General features: G+C 37.2%; 1 protein-coding gene across 7 annotated transcripts in view; it reads left to right on the plus strand.

The window, feature by feature from the left end:
* Positions 1–735: 735 nt before the first annotated feature.
* LOC126203239 (rhomboid-related protein 2-like) overlaps positions 736–14,579 on the plus strand; it is a 79,900-nt gene continuing 66,056 nt past the window's right edge. The window contains exons 1-3 of one of the 7 annotated variants that reach the window (XM_049937487.1): positions 736–797; positions 2,978–3,052; positions 3,142–3,330. In XM_049937487.1, coding sequence (XP_049793444.1) covers positions 747–797; positions 2,978–3,052; positions 3,142–3,330 — 315 coding nt within the window. In that variant the 5' untranslated portion in view covers positions 736–746. Of the gene's footprint in view, positions 798–2,193; positions 2,259–2,319; positions 2,497–2,977; positions 3,053–3,141; positions 3,331–14,579 lie in introns of those variants that run through there. The other 6 variants (XM_049937491.1, XM_049937489.1, XM_049937493.1 and 3 more) reach the window with 6 other exon arrangements.

The raw sequence follows: 14,579 nt of genomic DNA on the forward strand, positions 1-14,579 counted from the left end.
TTAGTTTTCTTTTAACCATTACTTTTGATATTTTCTCTGTATTTTTGTAGACCTCCTCATTACTTCTCATTTTCCAGTCATCTGTAGTTTGTATTGCATCGGTTATTTTTCTATCAGTGTTTCAAGAACCTCTGTTCTGTCCAGCTTATAGTTCATTGTTGGGCATTCACATCCATATAAACCTTCTGATCGTACCACTGTGGTATAGTGTTTCAGTTTGTTTTTTTTCTTGACATGTATTTCTTGTTGCAAATATTCTTTGTCGAACCAAACGCGCTCTCCATTTTGATAACTCTTACATCTACTGCACATTTTTCTAGTCCCTTCTTTTGCACAGATTCTCCAAGATATTTGAATTTGTTTGCTAGCTCTGTTTCACCTATTTGTATTTCTATGAGTTTTGGCGCATTTTTTATGTTTGTCATGAATTTTTTTCAGCAGAAATTTTGAGAACAGATCTATTTGCTATTTCTTTCAGAAGATTTGTTTGAATAACTGGAGAAGGTATTCTTGAAGTCTTGCAAAATCGCCTGCAAAAGCCAATCAGTTTATCTTAATGCCATTTGTTTTCCTTTCTACAATTACTCGTTCAGTTTTGTGATTCTTTAGCTTCAAATTCCAGATCCTTACATTTTTTTCTAAGACGCAGATAAACAGTAAAGGCGATAAACCGTCTCCTTGTCTAACTGATAAACCATCCCCTTGCCGAGCACCGCATTAGCCGAGCGACCTAAGGCGCTGCAGTCATGGACTGTGCGGCTGGCCCCGGCGGAGGTTCGAGTCCTCCCTCGGCATGGGTGTGTGTGTCCTTAGGATAGTTTAGGTTAAGTAGTGTGTAAGCTTAGGGACTGATTACCTTAGCAGTTAAGTCCCATAACATTTCTCACACATCTGGACTTTTTTTTTTTTTTAATTTCAAATAGCTGAGATACTTCTCCCATAAATTTAACTTTAGATGTCGTATTTGTAAAAGTTTCTCGGTTTAGGTTTGCTTATTTTGCTTTACCACCAAATTCTCTAATGATTTTTTATCTATTGTTTCTCTGCCTACAGAATTGCTTTTTTGAAATCGATAAATGATACTGTTATAGGTTTGCTGGTTAACATTCTTCAGCGAATTATTGATTTTAAGTTAAAACTCTGTTGTGTGCAGGGTCTTCCCTGATATTCTCTCAATTGTTTGTCTAAAGTTTCTACAACTCTGTCTAAGAAAACTTTTGATAATATTTTAAATGCCACTGGGAGAAGTGACAGTCATCGAAAATTGCTGACTTTGGACGTAACGGGTGGATTAATGCTTGTTTCCACCCTTCTGGAAACTTTTCAGTTTTCAAGATGTAGCTTCTATTTTAAAGAAATTTGTACTACTGGGATACTATTACAAATTGCAGTCGTTGCGGTCACTCATTCGCAATTATCTCGCAAAGGTTCGTTTGCACATCCATGTTTTTATGGAACGCTTTCGCTTGTGTTATCACGTAATTTCTCTTGTGTCAGTTATCGTTACCCACTGTGATACTCTTGTAGCTGATATAACTAAAAGCATATAATTTAGATGAAACGACGACTATTTTGTAGGAGGTCGTTGGTAAGCTGCACAGTGACGTTGATGCCTCTGTCTATCAGTTGGAGGATGTTTCCAGGCTAGCTGGCGAACACCAAGTAGCTAGGTTTGTGGAACGGAATAAAAAGTAAGGAAAGTGAGATACAGAGATGGGAATTTGTAATGCTTAATTCCAAAAGTTGTGGTAAAAAGGATTTGTTACAGCAAGCGCAATCAGATAAGTTTGTCTAGGCGGGAGAAAGTGAAATGAGCGTAGTTCCGTATGTTTCCCTGACGTAGGTCATCACTTATTGTCAGAAAGCCGTATTTAAATCATTTTAAAAAAATTTGCGATTGATGTCAGAACAAATATTACACATTTAACAGGTCCAAAAGTGTTGGATATGTGCGTTAGATGAACGACTTTCTGGCAGACCAAGAGAATTTATATGTTTTAGAACACGATGCGCGCTTCGGTCAGGGACAGTGTACTCTTGTAATAAATTAACTGCGACAGCGCTGCCGGTGAGCGCGCGACAAGTTGCTTTATTCATTTGTCAACGGCGTGGAAAGTTTGAATGGTCAGACGAAAGTGACTCACCCCGGCGTACCGATATACACTTCACAAATCTGATAACACTTACTTTCGGGGTAAAAATGTGGTTATCTCACAGGTCTGAAACGTTACTAAGAGTGCCGCTGTTTGGACGCAAAGGTGAGGCATGTTCTTCGTAGAAATCCTAAACGCACAGATAAGATAAGTTAGTGTATGAAGACACACGGGCGCAGCTAAGTTACTACAGACTCCCATCGTGCGAGTACGTTTTAGTGTTAGCGTGAGTAACGTCTTTCCCACGTGTCCTAGGAGCTTTATTGAAACAAAGTGATCTGTTCAACGGTGCTTACCAGTTTTACTGATTTGCATTGTAAGAGAGTTCTTACACTGGTTTTAAGTAAGTTAATACATCGTGAACAGAATTTAACATTGTCAGCTTAAAGTTATGTTACTCGTTTTCCGCCCCACCGCCAGAGGAAGAATGTTTAACAAAACGGGAATAACGTCCAGTCTGCTCGATAATTTACCGTAGTGTAAAAAATTACGCCGAAAGTCCCTTCTGTGGTGCTATTAAATCATTTTACTTTAGACTGGCTGTTAAACATTAGAATAGAATTTAAATGAATGTAAGACTGTTGGCTATCTTTCTATTTGTTAGATTGAAGGTTGGCGTACAGATGCCAGTGTATGTATAATTTAGCTCATTTCACACCCCTAAAGGATCTCCTTCATTATAGGTTTCATGGGGCGTGATATGTATGAACGAATAAAAGAATGAATGTATGAAACTCACTATCCCGCTGGCATGAGTCAAAATAGGATAACATAAAATATACAGCTCGACCTTCTGGGTCAAACAGAATCATTTTATTTTTCAGGAAACGAATATGTCGGCTGGTGAAGGCATTGAACTGAGGCAGCATCCAGAGGAGACCGAAGTTCCTCTTCATCCAGTAACACTTTTTCTATGTTTGTTGCTCTACTTTGACGTTACCATTGTACAATTATATAGACATTTTTATGCAAATCATTTCACTTGCAGCACTGGCGGAGAATCTTCAACAAGTATGATTTGAATAATGATGGACGAATATCGCTCATAGAGCTGAAGAATATCATCAGAAGTGCATCATATGAAAGAGATATTCCTGATGCTGCTGTTAGAGAAATTCTGAGAAAAGCTGACCAGGACCAGAATGGCTACTTGGAGTGGGATGAGTTTGTGCGATTGGTATGTTTTATACTGATTAGTTTATCTAATGTGTTTGAATAACAATTCACTGCAGCCTAATCTAGAATAGTCTGCTTAAAAAATAGTCATATGACTAACTAAATACATACTGGACAAATATACAAGTCAAAAACATATTTATCTGTTTTAAAAGAAACAAAAGACATGCTTTATAGCAGAAAAACCCTAAGATAAATACACTGAACACTAGGGGCAAAGTAAGTGCATTATTAAAATTATGCACCTCAGAGGAATAAAAACTTTGACACTAAGAAAAGCTGTGAGAATTAACTAACCACTAATACAGAGTAGAATGTGATACGTTTGATTTTGGTGACAGACTAATCTGCACCATAACAGGTCTATGTTATGCAGGAACTTAACAATTTGGTCGGGAACTGACAAACCCAAAATTGTGAACAGATTGAGCTGCTAGTGAAGCACAACATCTGCATTCATTTCACAGTTAATGCACTTTTTGATGTAAAAACTGAAACTATAAAGTAAATTCAGAACAATTTTATTACACAGTTTATACAGACCTCCTGTACTATTTTGGTGCAGTCTATATTATGTATAAATGTCATACATAAAGTATGAAAAATGCAACATTAGGGGGAGGCACTTTGTAACTCTCATCCTACTATGTACAGGTGGTGTTGTGTTGTGCAGTATTCTACATGTATATTGTGCAAACCATTGTGAGGTTCACAGCAGTGTGTACATCCCATTGTACCAATTGTTAGTGTTCCTTTTCATTCCATCCACATATGGAGTGCAGGAAGAATGATTGTTTGAATGCCTCTGTGTGTGTAGTTATTATTGTAGTATTATCCTCATAATCCCTATGTGAGCATTGTATGGGGGGTGTGGTATATTACTAGAGTTGTCATTTAAACTTGGTTCTTGAAACTTTGTTAGTAAACTTTCTTGAGATAGTTTACACCTATCTTTAAGAATCTTTCAGCTCAGTTCATTCACTATTTCTGGGCCACTCTCACACAAATCAAACAAACCCATGACCATTCATGGTGCCCTTCTCTACATACATTCAATATCCCTTTAAGTCTTATTTGGTATGGTTCTCACACACTTGAGCAATATTTTACGACAAGTTGCACAAGTTATTTGTAAACCGTCTCCTTTGTACATGGATTGCATTTCCCCAGTATTCTACCAATAAACTGAAGTCTAACATGTGCTTTACTCATGACTGAGCCTCTGTGACCATTTCATTTCATATCCCTACAAAGTGTTACATCCAGGTATTTATATGGGTTGGATGATTACAACAATGACTTATTGATATTATAGTCATAGGATATTAGGTTTTTTGATTTTGTGAAGTGCAAAATTTTACATTTCTAAACATTTAAAACAAGTTGCCAAGCTTTGCACCACTTTGAAATCTTATCAAGAACTGACTAAATAATCATGCATCTTCTTTCAGACAGCACTTCATTGTAGATAAACGTATCATCTGCAAAAAGTCTGATATTGCCATTAGTATTGTTCACAAGGTAATTAATATATAACATGAACAGAAAGGGTTCCAACACACTTCCCTCGGGCATACCCGAAGTTACCTCTACATCTGACAATGACTCTCCATCCAAGATAACATGCTACGTCCTCCTCAGCAGAATTTTAAATCAGAAACTTGCTTATATACATTTGTGAATAGGCTTAATTTTTGTAACGTCTTTTTTTGATTTTCGGTGATTTAATTGATTTATTCTAGCTAAAGTATTATTTTTGTCATGAGTGAGAAGTGCCTGACTTGCCATAGAATTGTTAGTTCCGGGGTTTGGTGTGATGGATGCAGTAGTTTTTTTCACTGGGGGGACTGCAGTGGCATGGGTGTCGGGGAAGTGGATCAGGCTCATCAGTGGTTATGTAGGATTTGCAGCAGAGAAAGGAAGATAGTGGAACAGGAGGGGAAAATTGCTGCCCTTCAGGCTGAGCTAGATCAGGCTAGGAAAGATCTGGACAGGTTAATGAGGGAGAAGGGCAAAGAGAGGTGGGAAGTAGCAACAGGTAACAGAAGGAACAGGCCTAGAACTAAGTCTGACAGTTTTGTGGTGAATGTCAAAAATAAGTTTGACCTGTTGCTTCAGTTAGAAACTGATGAGCCTCAAGCACAGGTAGGTGTAGACAGGACACAACAAACTTTCAAAAGGAAATTGAAAAAGAATGTAGGAAAGTCATCGAAAAGGAATAAAGTTTTGTTGTTAGGCAGTTCTCATGCCAGAGGTATAGGCCAACTTCTGCAGGAGGAATTAGGACTAGAATACCAGGTCACAAATTTTTTCAAACCAAGTGCTAGTCTGGATCAGGTGACAGAGGATTTAGGTTCACTCTGTAAAGGATTTACCAGGGAAGACACCATGGTTATTGTGGGAGGGCCAGGGAATAGCATCGACAGAGATCCTGGGTACAGTATAGAGTGTGACCTGGTAAAGATTGTGTCGGCATCAATACACACCAATGTTGAATTTGTATCTGTCCTGAGACGCCATGACCGGCCTCATTTGAACTCTTCTGTTGGGAGAGTTAATTTGGAGTTGGAACAGCTGCTTGGGTCGGGTGCGGGGGCTCATATTGGTGTGGTTCCTGTTGATTCTCTCAGTAGGTGGGACTATACGAGGCACGGCCTACATCTCAACAGGAAAGGGAAGGGGAAACAGGCTGGGGTAATAGCAGGAAATTTAAGGGGGGGAGGCACTGCCATGAATGGTAAAATACCAGTGGTTACAGGTGTTGGAGCAGCACCTTTTTTAGGATAGGTAAGACAGAACGATGTCAAGTTCTATGAGAGGTCAGGATTGAAACAAATCTTCAGTTTAGGAAAGAAATTAAACAGCACAATTCTAGCACATTGGATCACCAATCACAGCTGTCAATTATAAATTTTCACCAATCACCAGAAATTTTATCTCCACCAAGTTGTATCTCAGTCCTAGGTAATTGCATTGATGAATTAAAGTCACCCAACCCAGTTGACATAATCTGCCTCTCTGAACACCATGTGACCACTGGTATAGGAACTAGGCCTAAGCACAATGAGAAACTCAGACAGGAGAGTACTGCAAAAGTTAGAATAAGGAAAGGTTCTCATAAAAGTATAATTAAAAATAATGTAAGTATATTTCATCAAAATATTGGGAGTTTAAAGAATAAAATAGATGAGCTTCTGGTTTGTTTAGAAGATTTAGAAGTTGAGGATGAAATAGATATACTATGCCTGTCTGAGCATCACATTGTTACTGATATGGATAAGGCAAATGTAAGTGGATATAAGCTCTCTGCACATGTAATGAGAGAAAATATGGAGAAAGGAGGAGTTGCCATATATGTCAAAAGTTATCATTGTGCAAAAAGTATAGAAATAAAAAAGTTTTGTGTAGAGAAACATATAGAAGCATGTGCCTGTGAGCTTAAATTAAATAAAGGCACATTTATAATTGTTACTGTATATAGATCCCCATCAGGAAATTTTCATCTATTTCTGAAAAATTTGGACTCCTTGTTGTGCTATCTGTCAGACAGGGGGAAGCAAATTATTATTTGTGGGGACTTCAATGTAGATTCTCTGAAAGAGGGTAATAGGAAAAATGACCTTGAAGTATTACTCGGTTCTTTCAATTTGAAACCCGTTATTGATTTTCCTACTCGAGTGGTAAAGGATAGCAGCTCACTGATAGATAACTTCTTTATAGACCAAGATAAGTTTAACCAGATAAATGCTCAGCCTGTTGAGAATGGTCTTTCTGATCATGGAGCACAGCTAGTTACAATATATGACATAGCTCCATTCAGCAATACTAAACAGTCCTCCAAAGTAGTACGTTCAGTCAACGATTTAACAATTGCAAATTTCAGGGAAAGCCTACAGCAGTTAGACTGGGATGAGGTGTACCATGAACCTGATGCCAATTTAAAATATAATTTATTTCATGACATTTTTGTAAATGCATTTAAAAACTGCTTCCCAAAGAAAATAGTTAAATATACTCGTAAGAAACCTTGTAACAAACCATGGCTTACTAAGGGTATAAAAATATCTTGTAACCGGAAAAGGGAAATGTATCTGACAGCAAGAAAGAGTAGTGACCCAGAAACTATCAAACATTATAAAAACTACTGTGTTACATTAAGAAAAGTTATTAAAAAATCCAGAAGTATGTGTATCATGTCTGAAATCAGCAACTCTGATAATAAAATTAAAACAATTTGGAATATTATTAAAAGAGAAACAGGTCAACCAAAAGCACAGGAAGACAGTATTACCATAAAATTGAATGAAAACTTTATGAACAAAAAGTCAGAAGTTGAAAATATTTTTAATAATCATTTTCTAAATGTTGTGGATATAGTAGGATCCAGGTGCTCATTAGAAGATGCTAGGCTGTTAATGGAAGAGGCCATACCTATGCAATTTGATACAATTGAAATCTCACCCACTTCTCCCTCTGAAATTAGGAAAATAATAAACTTGCTTAAAAGCAAAAACTCACATGGAATTGATGGCATTTCCAGCAAAATACTAAAAGCTTGTTCTCAACAGATAAGTAAGATTCTCAGCCACCTGTGTAATAGCTCTCTGGAACAGGGCATTTTCCCTGATAGACTGAAATATGCTATTGTTATACCTTTCCATAAAAAGGGGGATAGATCTGATGTCAACAATTACCGTCCAATCTCCCTTCTAACAGCTTTATCCAAAATTTTTGAGAAAGTAATGTATTCAAGAGTAGCTTCACATATCTGTAAAAATCAAGTACTAACAAAATGTCAGTTTGGTTTCCAGAAAGGTTTTTCAACAGAAAATGCCATATATGCCTTCACCAATCAAATTTTGAATGATCTGAATAACCAAACACCACCCATTGGGATTTTTTGTGATCTCTCAAAGGCTTTTGATTGTGTAAATCATGAAATTCTACTAGACAAGCTCAAATATTGTGGCATGAGTGGGACAGTGCACAAATGGTACAATTCGTACCTAACTGGACGAGTGCAGAAAGTTGAAATAAGCAGTTCTCATAATATGCAAAGATCAGCACATTCCTCAAACTGGGGAACTATCAAGAATGGGGTTCCACAAGGGTCAGTCTTGGGTCCTTTGTTGTTCTTAATATATATTCATGAAGAGGCAAAGTTAGTTCTCTTTGCTGATGATACAAGTATAGTAATCACACCTGACAAACAAGAATTAACTGATGAAATTGTCAATACTGTCTTTCAGATAATTACGAAGTGGTTCCTTGTAAACGGACTTTCATTGAATTTTGATAAGACACCGTACATACAGTTCCGTACAGTGAATGCTATGACGCCATTAATAAATATAGACCTTAATCAGAAGCATATAGCTAAGGTAGAATATTCCAAATTTTTAGGTGTGTCCATTGATGAGAGATTAAATTGGAAGAAACACATTGATGATCTGCTGAAACGTTTGAGTTCAGCTACTTATGCAATAAGGGTCATTGCAAATTTTGGTGATAAACATCTTAGTAAATGAGCTTACTAACGCCTATTTTCACTCATTGCTTTCATATGGTATCATATTTTGGGGTAATTCATCACTGAGGAATAAAGTATTTATTGCACAAAAGCGTGTATTCAGAATAATAGCTGGAGCCCACCCAAGATCATCCTGCAGACATTTATTTAAGGATCTTGGGATATTCACAGTAGCTTCTCAGTATATATACTCTCTTATGAAATTTGTTATTAACAACCAAACCCAATTCAAAAGTAATAGCAGTGTGCATAACTACAATACTAGCAGAAAGGATGATCTTCACTATTCAAGATTAAATCTAACTTTGGCACAGAAATGGGTGAATTATACTGCCACTAAAGTCTTTGGTCACTTACCAAATAGTATCAAAAGTCTGGCAGATAACCAACAAGTATTTAAGAAGAAATTAAAAGAATTTCTGAATGACAACTCCTTCTACTCCATAGAGGAATTTTTAGATATAAATTAAGAAAAAAAAATTAAAAAAAACACACAAAAATAAAAAAAGTTGTTATATTTACTTAAGTATGTTGTTAAATTAACTTAATTATGTCATGTATTGGAAAACTTGACTCATTCCACATCATTACGAAATATCATATTCATGAGCCATGGAACTAGTATTAATCTTATCTAATCTAATCTAATCACCAACAAGTCCTCAATCCAGTCACAAATTTCACTTGATATCCCATGTGACTGTACTTTCAACAATAAGTGTAGGTGTGGTACTGGCTCAAAAGCTTTTCAGAAATCAAGAAATACTACATCTACCTGACTGCCTTGATCCAAAGCTTTCAGTATGTTGTGTTAGAAAAGTAAGAATTGGGTTTCACATAATCGATGTCTTCAGAATCCACACTGGTTGGCACTGAGGACATCATTCTGTTCAGGACATCTCACAGATCAATGTCAAATATATTTGTAGTTTTGTGGATCACTTCTACTACCCTTCCCGTAGACAGGTGTGACTTTTGCTTTTTTCCAAGATTATAGTTTATAAATTATAGTTATGGGAGGGGCTAACTCAGCCACAAATTCAGTATATAATCTGATAGGGATTTCATTGGGCCCTGGATTTTTGTTCAGTTTTATTGATTTCAGCTGTTTCTCAACAACACTAATACTAATACTTATTTAATTCCTCTTTTCAGTGGTATGAGGATTAAGTTGCGGCAATTCTCTGGGGTTTTCCATTATAAAGGAACATTTGAAAGTGGAGTTGAGCATTTCAGCTTTTGCTTTGTTATCCTCAATTTCTGTTCCTGTCTTACTCATGAGAGACTGGTCACTAACTTTGGTGCCACTAACACACTTTATGTGTGACCAAAATTTCTTTGGGTTCTGTGAAACATCATTTGACAGAATTCTGCTATGGTAGTCTACCCACCAGGGTAGCCGAGAGTGCTAACGCACTGCTTTCTGGACTCGGGTAGGCACGCAGCAGCCCTGGATCGTATCTGCTTGGCAGAGTACCGACGAGGGTCGGTGTACCGGCCAGCCTGGATGTGGTTTTTAGGCGGTTTTCCACATCCCACTTGGTGAATACCGGGCTGGTCCCCATGTCTCACTTCTGTTACATGACTCGCAGACATTTGAAACGCATTCACACTCTTTCATGATTTACACTAGATGCAGACAGCTGGGGTACACTAATTCCATCCTGGGGAGTATGGGGTGGCAGTAGGAAGGGCATCTGGATACCCCTTAAAATTAACCATGCCAAGTCCATACTTAGCCCTGCCGATCCTACACATGATGTGGGGCTAAGGCAGTAGCAAAAGAAGAAGAATTCTGCTATGGTAGTCACTGAAGGCTTCATGCATTGCTCTCTTGACAACCAGACACATTTCATTCAGTATCTCTATATTTATATCCCTATGCTTTGTTTTACACCTATTAGGAGTAATCTCTGTTTCTTTAGAAGTTTCCTTACATGCTCCCATTATGACTGTTCTACTGGGTACATATTTATCCAGTGCATAGTCAACTATTCTTTTAAACTTGAGTCATAGTTCCTCTACATGCTCCTGCACTGTGCTGAAAGTTTCAAGTTTCTCACTGAGATTTCACATTACTGATTTTCTATCTATTTTATTGAACATATATATCTGCTTGTTTTGGTTGTTCTTTGTACTTTGGTAATCATTGCTGCCACAACTGTGTCATGGTCACTGATACCAATTTCAACATGGACATCTTCAAAGAGGTCAGCCTATTTGCTGCCATTAGATCCAATATATTTCCATCATTTGTGAGGTCCATAACTATCTGTTCTAGGTAGTTTTCAGAGATGACATTTAGTAATTTTTCACAGGATGTCTTATCATACCCAGCAGTAACAGAGTTGTGATTTAAGTCTTCACTCATGGTTACAGTATGATTGTGAAAGTTATGTACAAGAGAACTGAGGTTTACTCAAAAGTTTTCAGTTACATCAGGAGATGAGTCTGGAGGGTGATAGAAGGATCCAGTTATCATTTTATACCCACCCCTGATATTGAGTCTTGCCCAAACAGTCTCACATGCAGCTTCAGTTTCTATCTCAGAGAATTTAAGTTTCTTGTCTACTGCTACAAATACACCACCTCCATTTCCCATTTGTTTATCCTTTCGATATACACTCAGATTTTCCGAAAAATCTCACTGCTGTCAGTTTCAGGTTTCAACCAGCTTTCTGTACCTAGTTTGTGTGAGCTTCACTGTTTTTCATGAGCACTTCAATATCTGGCACTTTGTTGCAAATGCTTCAGCAGTTTACCATTACGATTTTAACACTCTCACATGTGGGAGGTATTTCTTTGAATCTTACACTGATACTTCTGGGTTTCCTATAGCTATAATTATCTGGATTTGATAGAGAGTTGCCTGATCCAAAAAACCCTTGTGTGCACACCATACAGAGTCAGCAACCTGAGTAGCAGCCTCTGATGTGTAGTGCATGCCTGATCTGTTTAGTGTGCTTCATCTTATTTTTATGTCAGAAAATGCATAACATGTTCACATTTAATTAATTAGTACTAGTGACTTAATCCCAAGTGCATAGTTGTGTAATGAACACAGAAAGTTTGTAAAATTGTCTCTTTCCATGTCATGTGGTCTGTTTACATTATGGATCTGTGGAACAAGAAATAAATAAAACTGTCTATAAGAAAGAGGCTATAGAGTAGGAGACCATCAAGGGTTACACAATAAGTAAAAAGGCACATTAATAGGAAAAAGAGCTGTTACAAATCTCATATGTAATTTTCCAGGGATTTCTGGTATCACATTTTGTCTGTACCTGCCTCTGTAGTTGTCATTGCTACAGTGCACTTGTGCAATTCGAATGTTGGTGATGGAAAATTTTTGCTGTTATTATTTGGCTGGCAAGGGGAGGCGAGCTGCTTGTGTAAAGTTCCTGATTACCAATCTTTGTGCCAATGTCCTGGATTAAATCAGATACCATCATTGCCTGATGCCTTGTTGTTTTTGAGGTTTTTAATTGCTTCCTCTACTTCTGCCCTGTTGTGTGCATTGTCTAGATTATTCTGACTTTCGTCCCTAGAGAATTAGTGTGTCCACTTTACTGTCGGTGCTTCTGCTTTCAGCAAATCCCTAAAATACCTAGTCATTTCCTCACACAACTCTTTCTTGCCAATTTTTATTGTGCCATCTTGTCCTATTACAAAGGGTTCTTTTGCCTCGAAGCTTTTAATTCTGCTCTTCATTTCTCTGAAAAAGACTCGTGATTTATGTTTCTTTTATTAACTTCAATAACCTCATAAATGTTTCCCTCCCAGTTTTCACATCTCAGCTGATATCCTGTCTTCACCTGTTGCTCTATTATTGCTTTTCAGCTGCCCAACATGTTGTTCAATTTGATGCAGTGACTGTGGTTCTGAAGGTGGGTTTTCCTTTTGAGATTTTCTGAAAATTAGTTGTCATGTTGGTTCCTCAAGATTCTTGAAGTACTTTGCTAGTGACTGGCAGTTGTCTTCATCCTTTGTAATCATTAGCCTGTAGAATCTTTGATGACAAGGCTCACCTGCTTGTACCCACTTATTTCTTCTTTGGAAACTTTGTAGAATTCCCTAGCTTTGTTCTGTCTGAAGTTTGTATCTGTTTCCTATTTTTGTGTCTGTTGCATGATCTCAGTGAATGTGTTCCAGCCTCTCTCCTTTTTGCAGGAGTCCCATTTTTTCTAATCTGCTAGTCTGCACTCTATCACTTTTTCCCATATCTTGTTCCAACTTCTATGTATCCTTTTTCTTGATGTTTGTTCTAACTCTTTGAGAAATCTTAGTCAGATTAATTTTCACCAAACAACCTCTTGTGAAATAAGGAAAATTATTAAATCTTTGAAAAATAAATGTTCTGTTGGAGTGGATAACATTTCTAACAAGAGACTGAAACAATGTGGAGCAGTTACAGCTGACGTTCTGAGTCAAGTATGTAATGTATCACTAGCTCAAGGTATTTTCCCAGACAGGTTAAAATATGCCATTGTCAAGCCACTCTACAAAAAAGGGGACACCACAGATGTCACTAATTACTGGCCAGTATCATTGCTTACAGCATTTTCAAAAATTGTTGAGAAAGTAATGTACTCAAGAGTGGTTAACCATCTCAGCATAATGAGATACTCAACAAGTCACAATTCGGATTTCAAAAATACAGTTCCACTGAGACAGCAATATATAGTTTCACTGCCCACATAATAGAGTTTTTAAATAATAAAATGTCACAAATAGGATTTTTTTGTGACATATCCAAAGCATGACATTGTGTTACAGAAATTACAATTCTGCAGTATAAATGGAATAGCACATGAGTGGTTTAAGTTAAATCTACAGAACAGGAAGCAAAAAGTTTCTTTATGTGGTTTAAGTGATTCAAAGAAGTTTGCCACATAATCTAACTGATGTGAAATCACATTAGATATTCCACAGAGTCAGATCACAGGCCCCCTTCTGTTCTCGATATGTATGAAAGACCTCCCTTCTTATCTGGAACAAGAAGCTAAACTGACACTTTTTGCTGATGATACAAGCATTATTATTAATCCAGTAAAAGAAACTCCAATAGAAAATGATACAAATAATGTCTTTGGAAAAGTTATTAATTGGTTTTCTGCGAATAGGCTTGCTCTGAACTTTGAAAAAACACAGTACATCCTATTTTCTGCTGGAAGGAGTACAGTCCCTTCAATAAATATAACACATCAACAGAAGTTAGTAGCCAGAGTAGAGCATACTAAGTTTTTGGGTGCACATACAAATGAGAAACTTAACTGGAAAATTCATATTTTGGATCTCCTACAGTGACCAGTTTCAGCAACTTTTGCAATCAGAATAATTGCCATTTTTGAGGATATAGAAATTAGCAAGTTAACATACTTCTTATACTTGCACTTTCTGATGTCATGAGGAATAATATTTTGGGGTAACTCAGCTCTTAGGTCAAAAGTATTCACTGCTCAAAAGAAAGTGGTTAGAATAATGTATGGGGTTCATGGACACACATATTGAAGGCCTCTGTTTAAAAGGTTCGGAATTCTTACAACAGCCTCACAGTACATTTACTCACAAGGGAACCTCCCCATCGCACCCCCCTCAGATTTAGTTATAAGTTGGCACAGTGGATAGGCCTTGAAAGACTGAACACAGATCAATCGAGAAAACAGGAAGAAGTTGTGTGGAACTATGAAAAAAATAAGCAAAATATACAAACTGAGTAG

The sequence above is a fragment of the Schistocerca nitens genome, chromosome 9, assembly GCF_023898315.1.
Source record: "Schistocerca nitens isolate TAMUIC-IGC-003100 chromosome 9, iqSchNite1.1, whole genome shotgun sequence".
Classification (NCBI taxonomy): Eukaryota; Metazoa; Arthropoda; class Insecta; order Orthoptera; family Acrididae; genus Schistocerca; species Schistocerca nitens.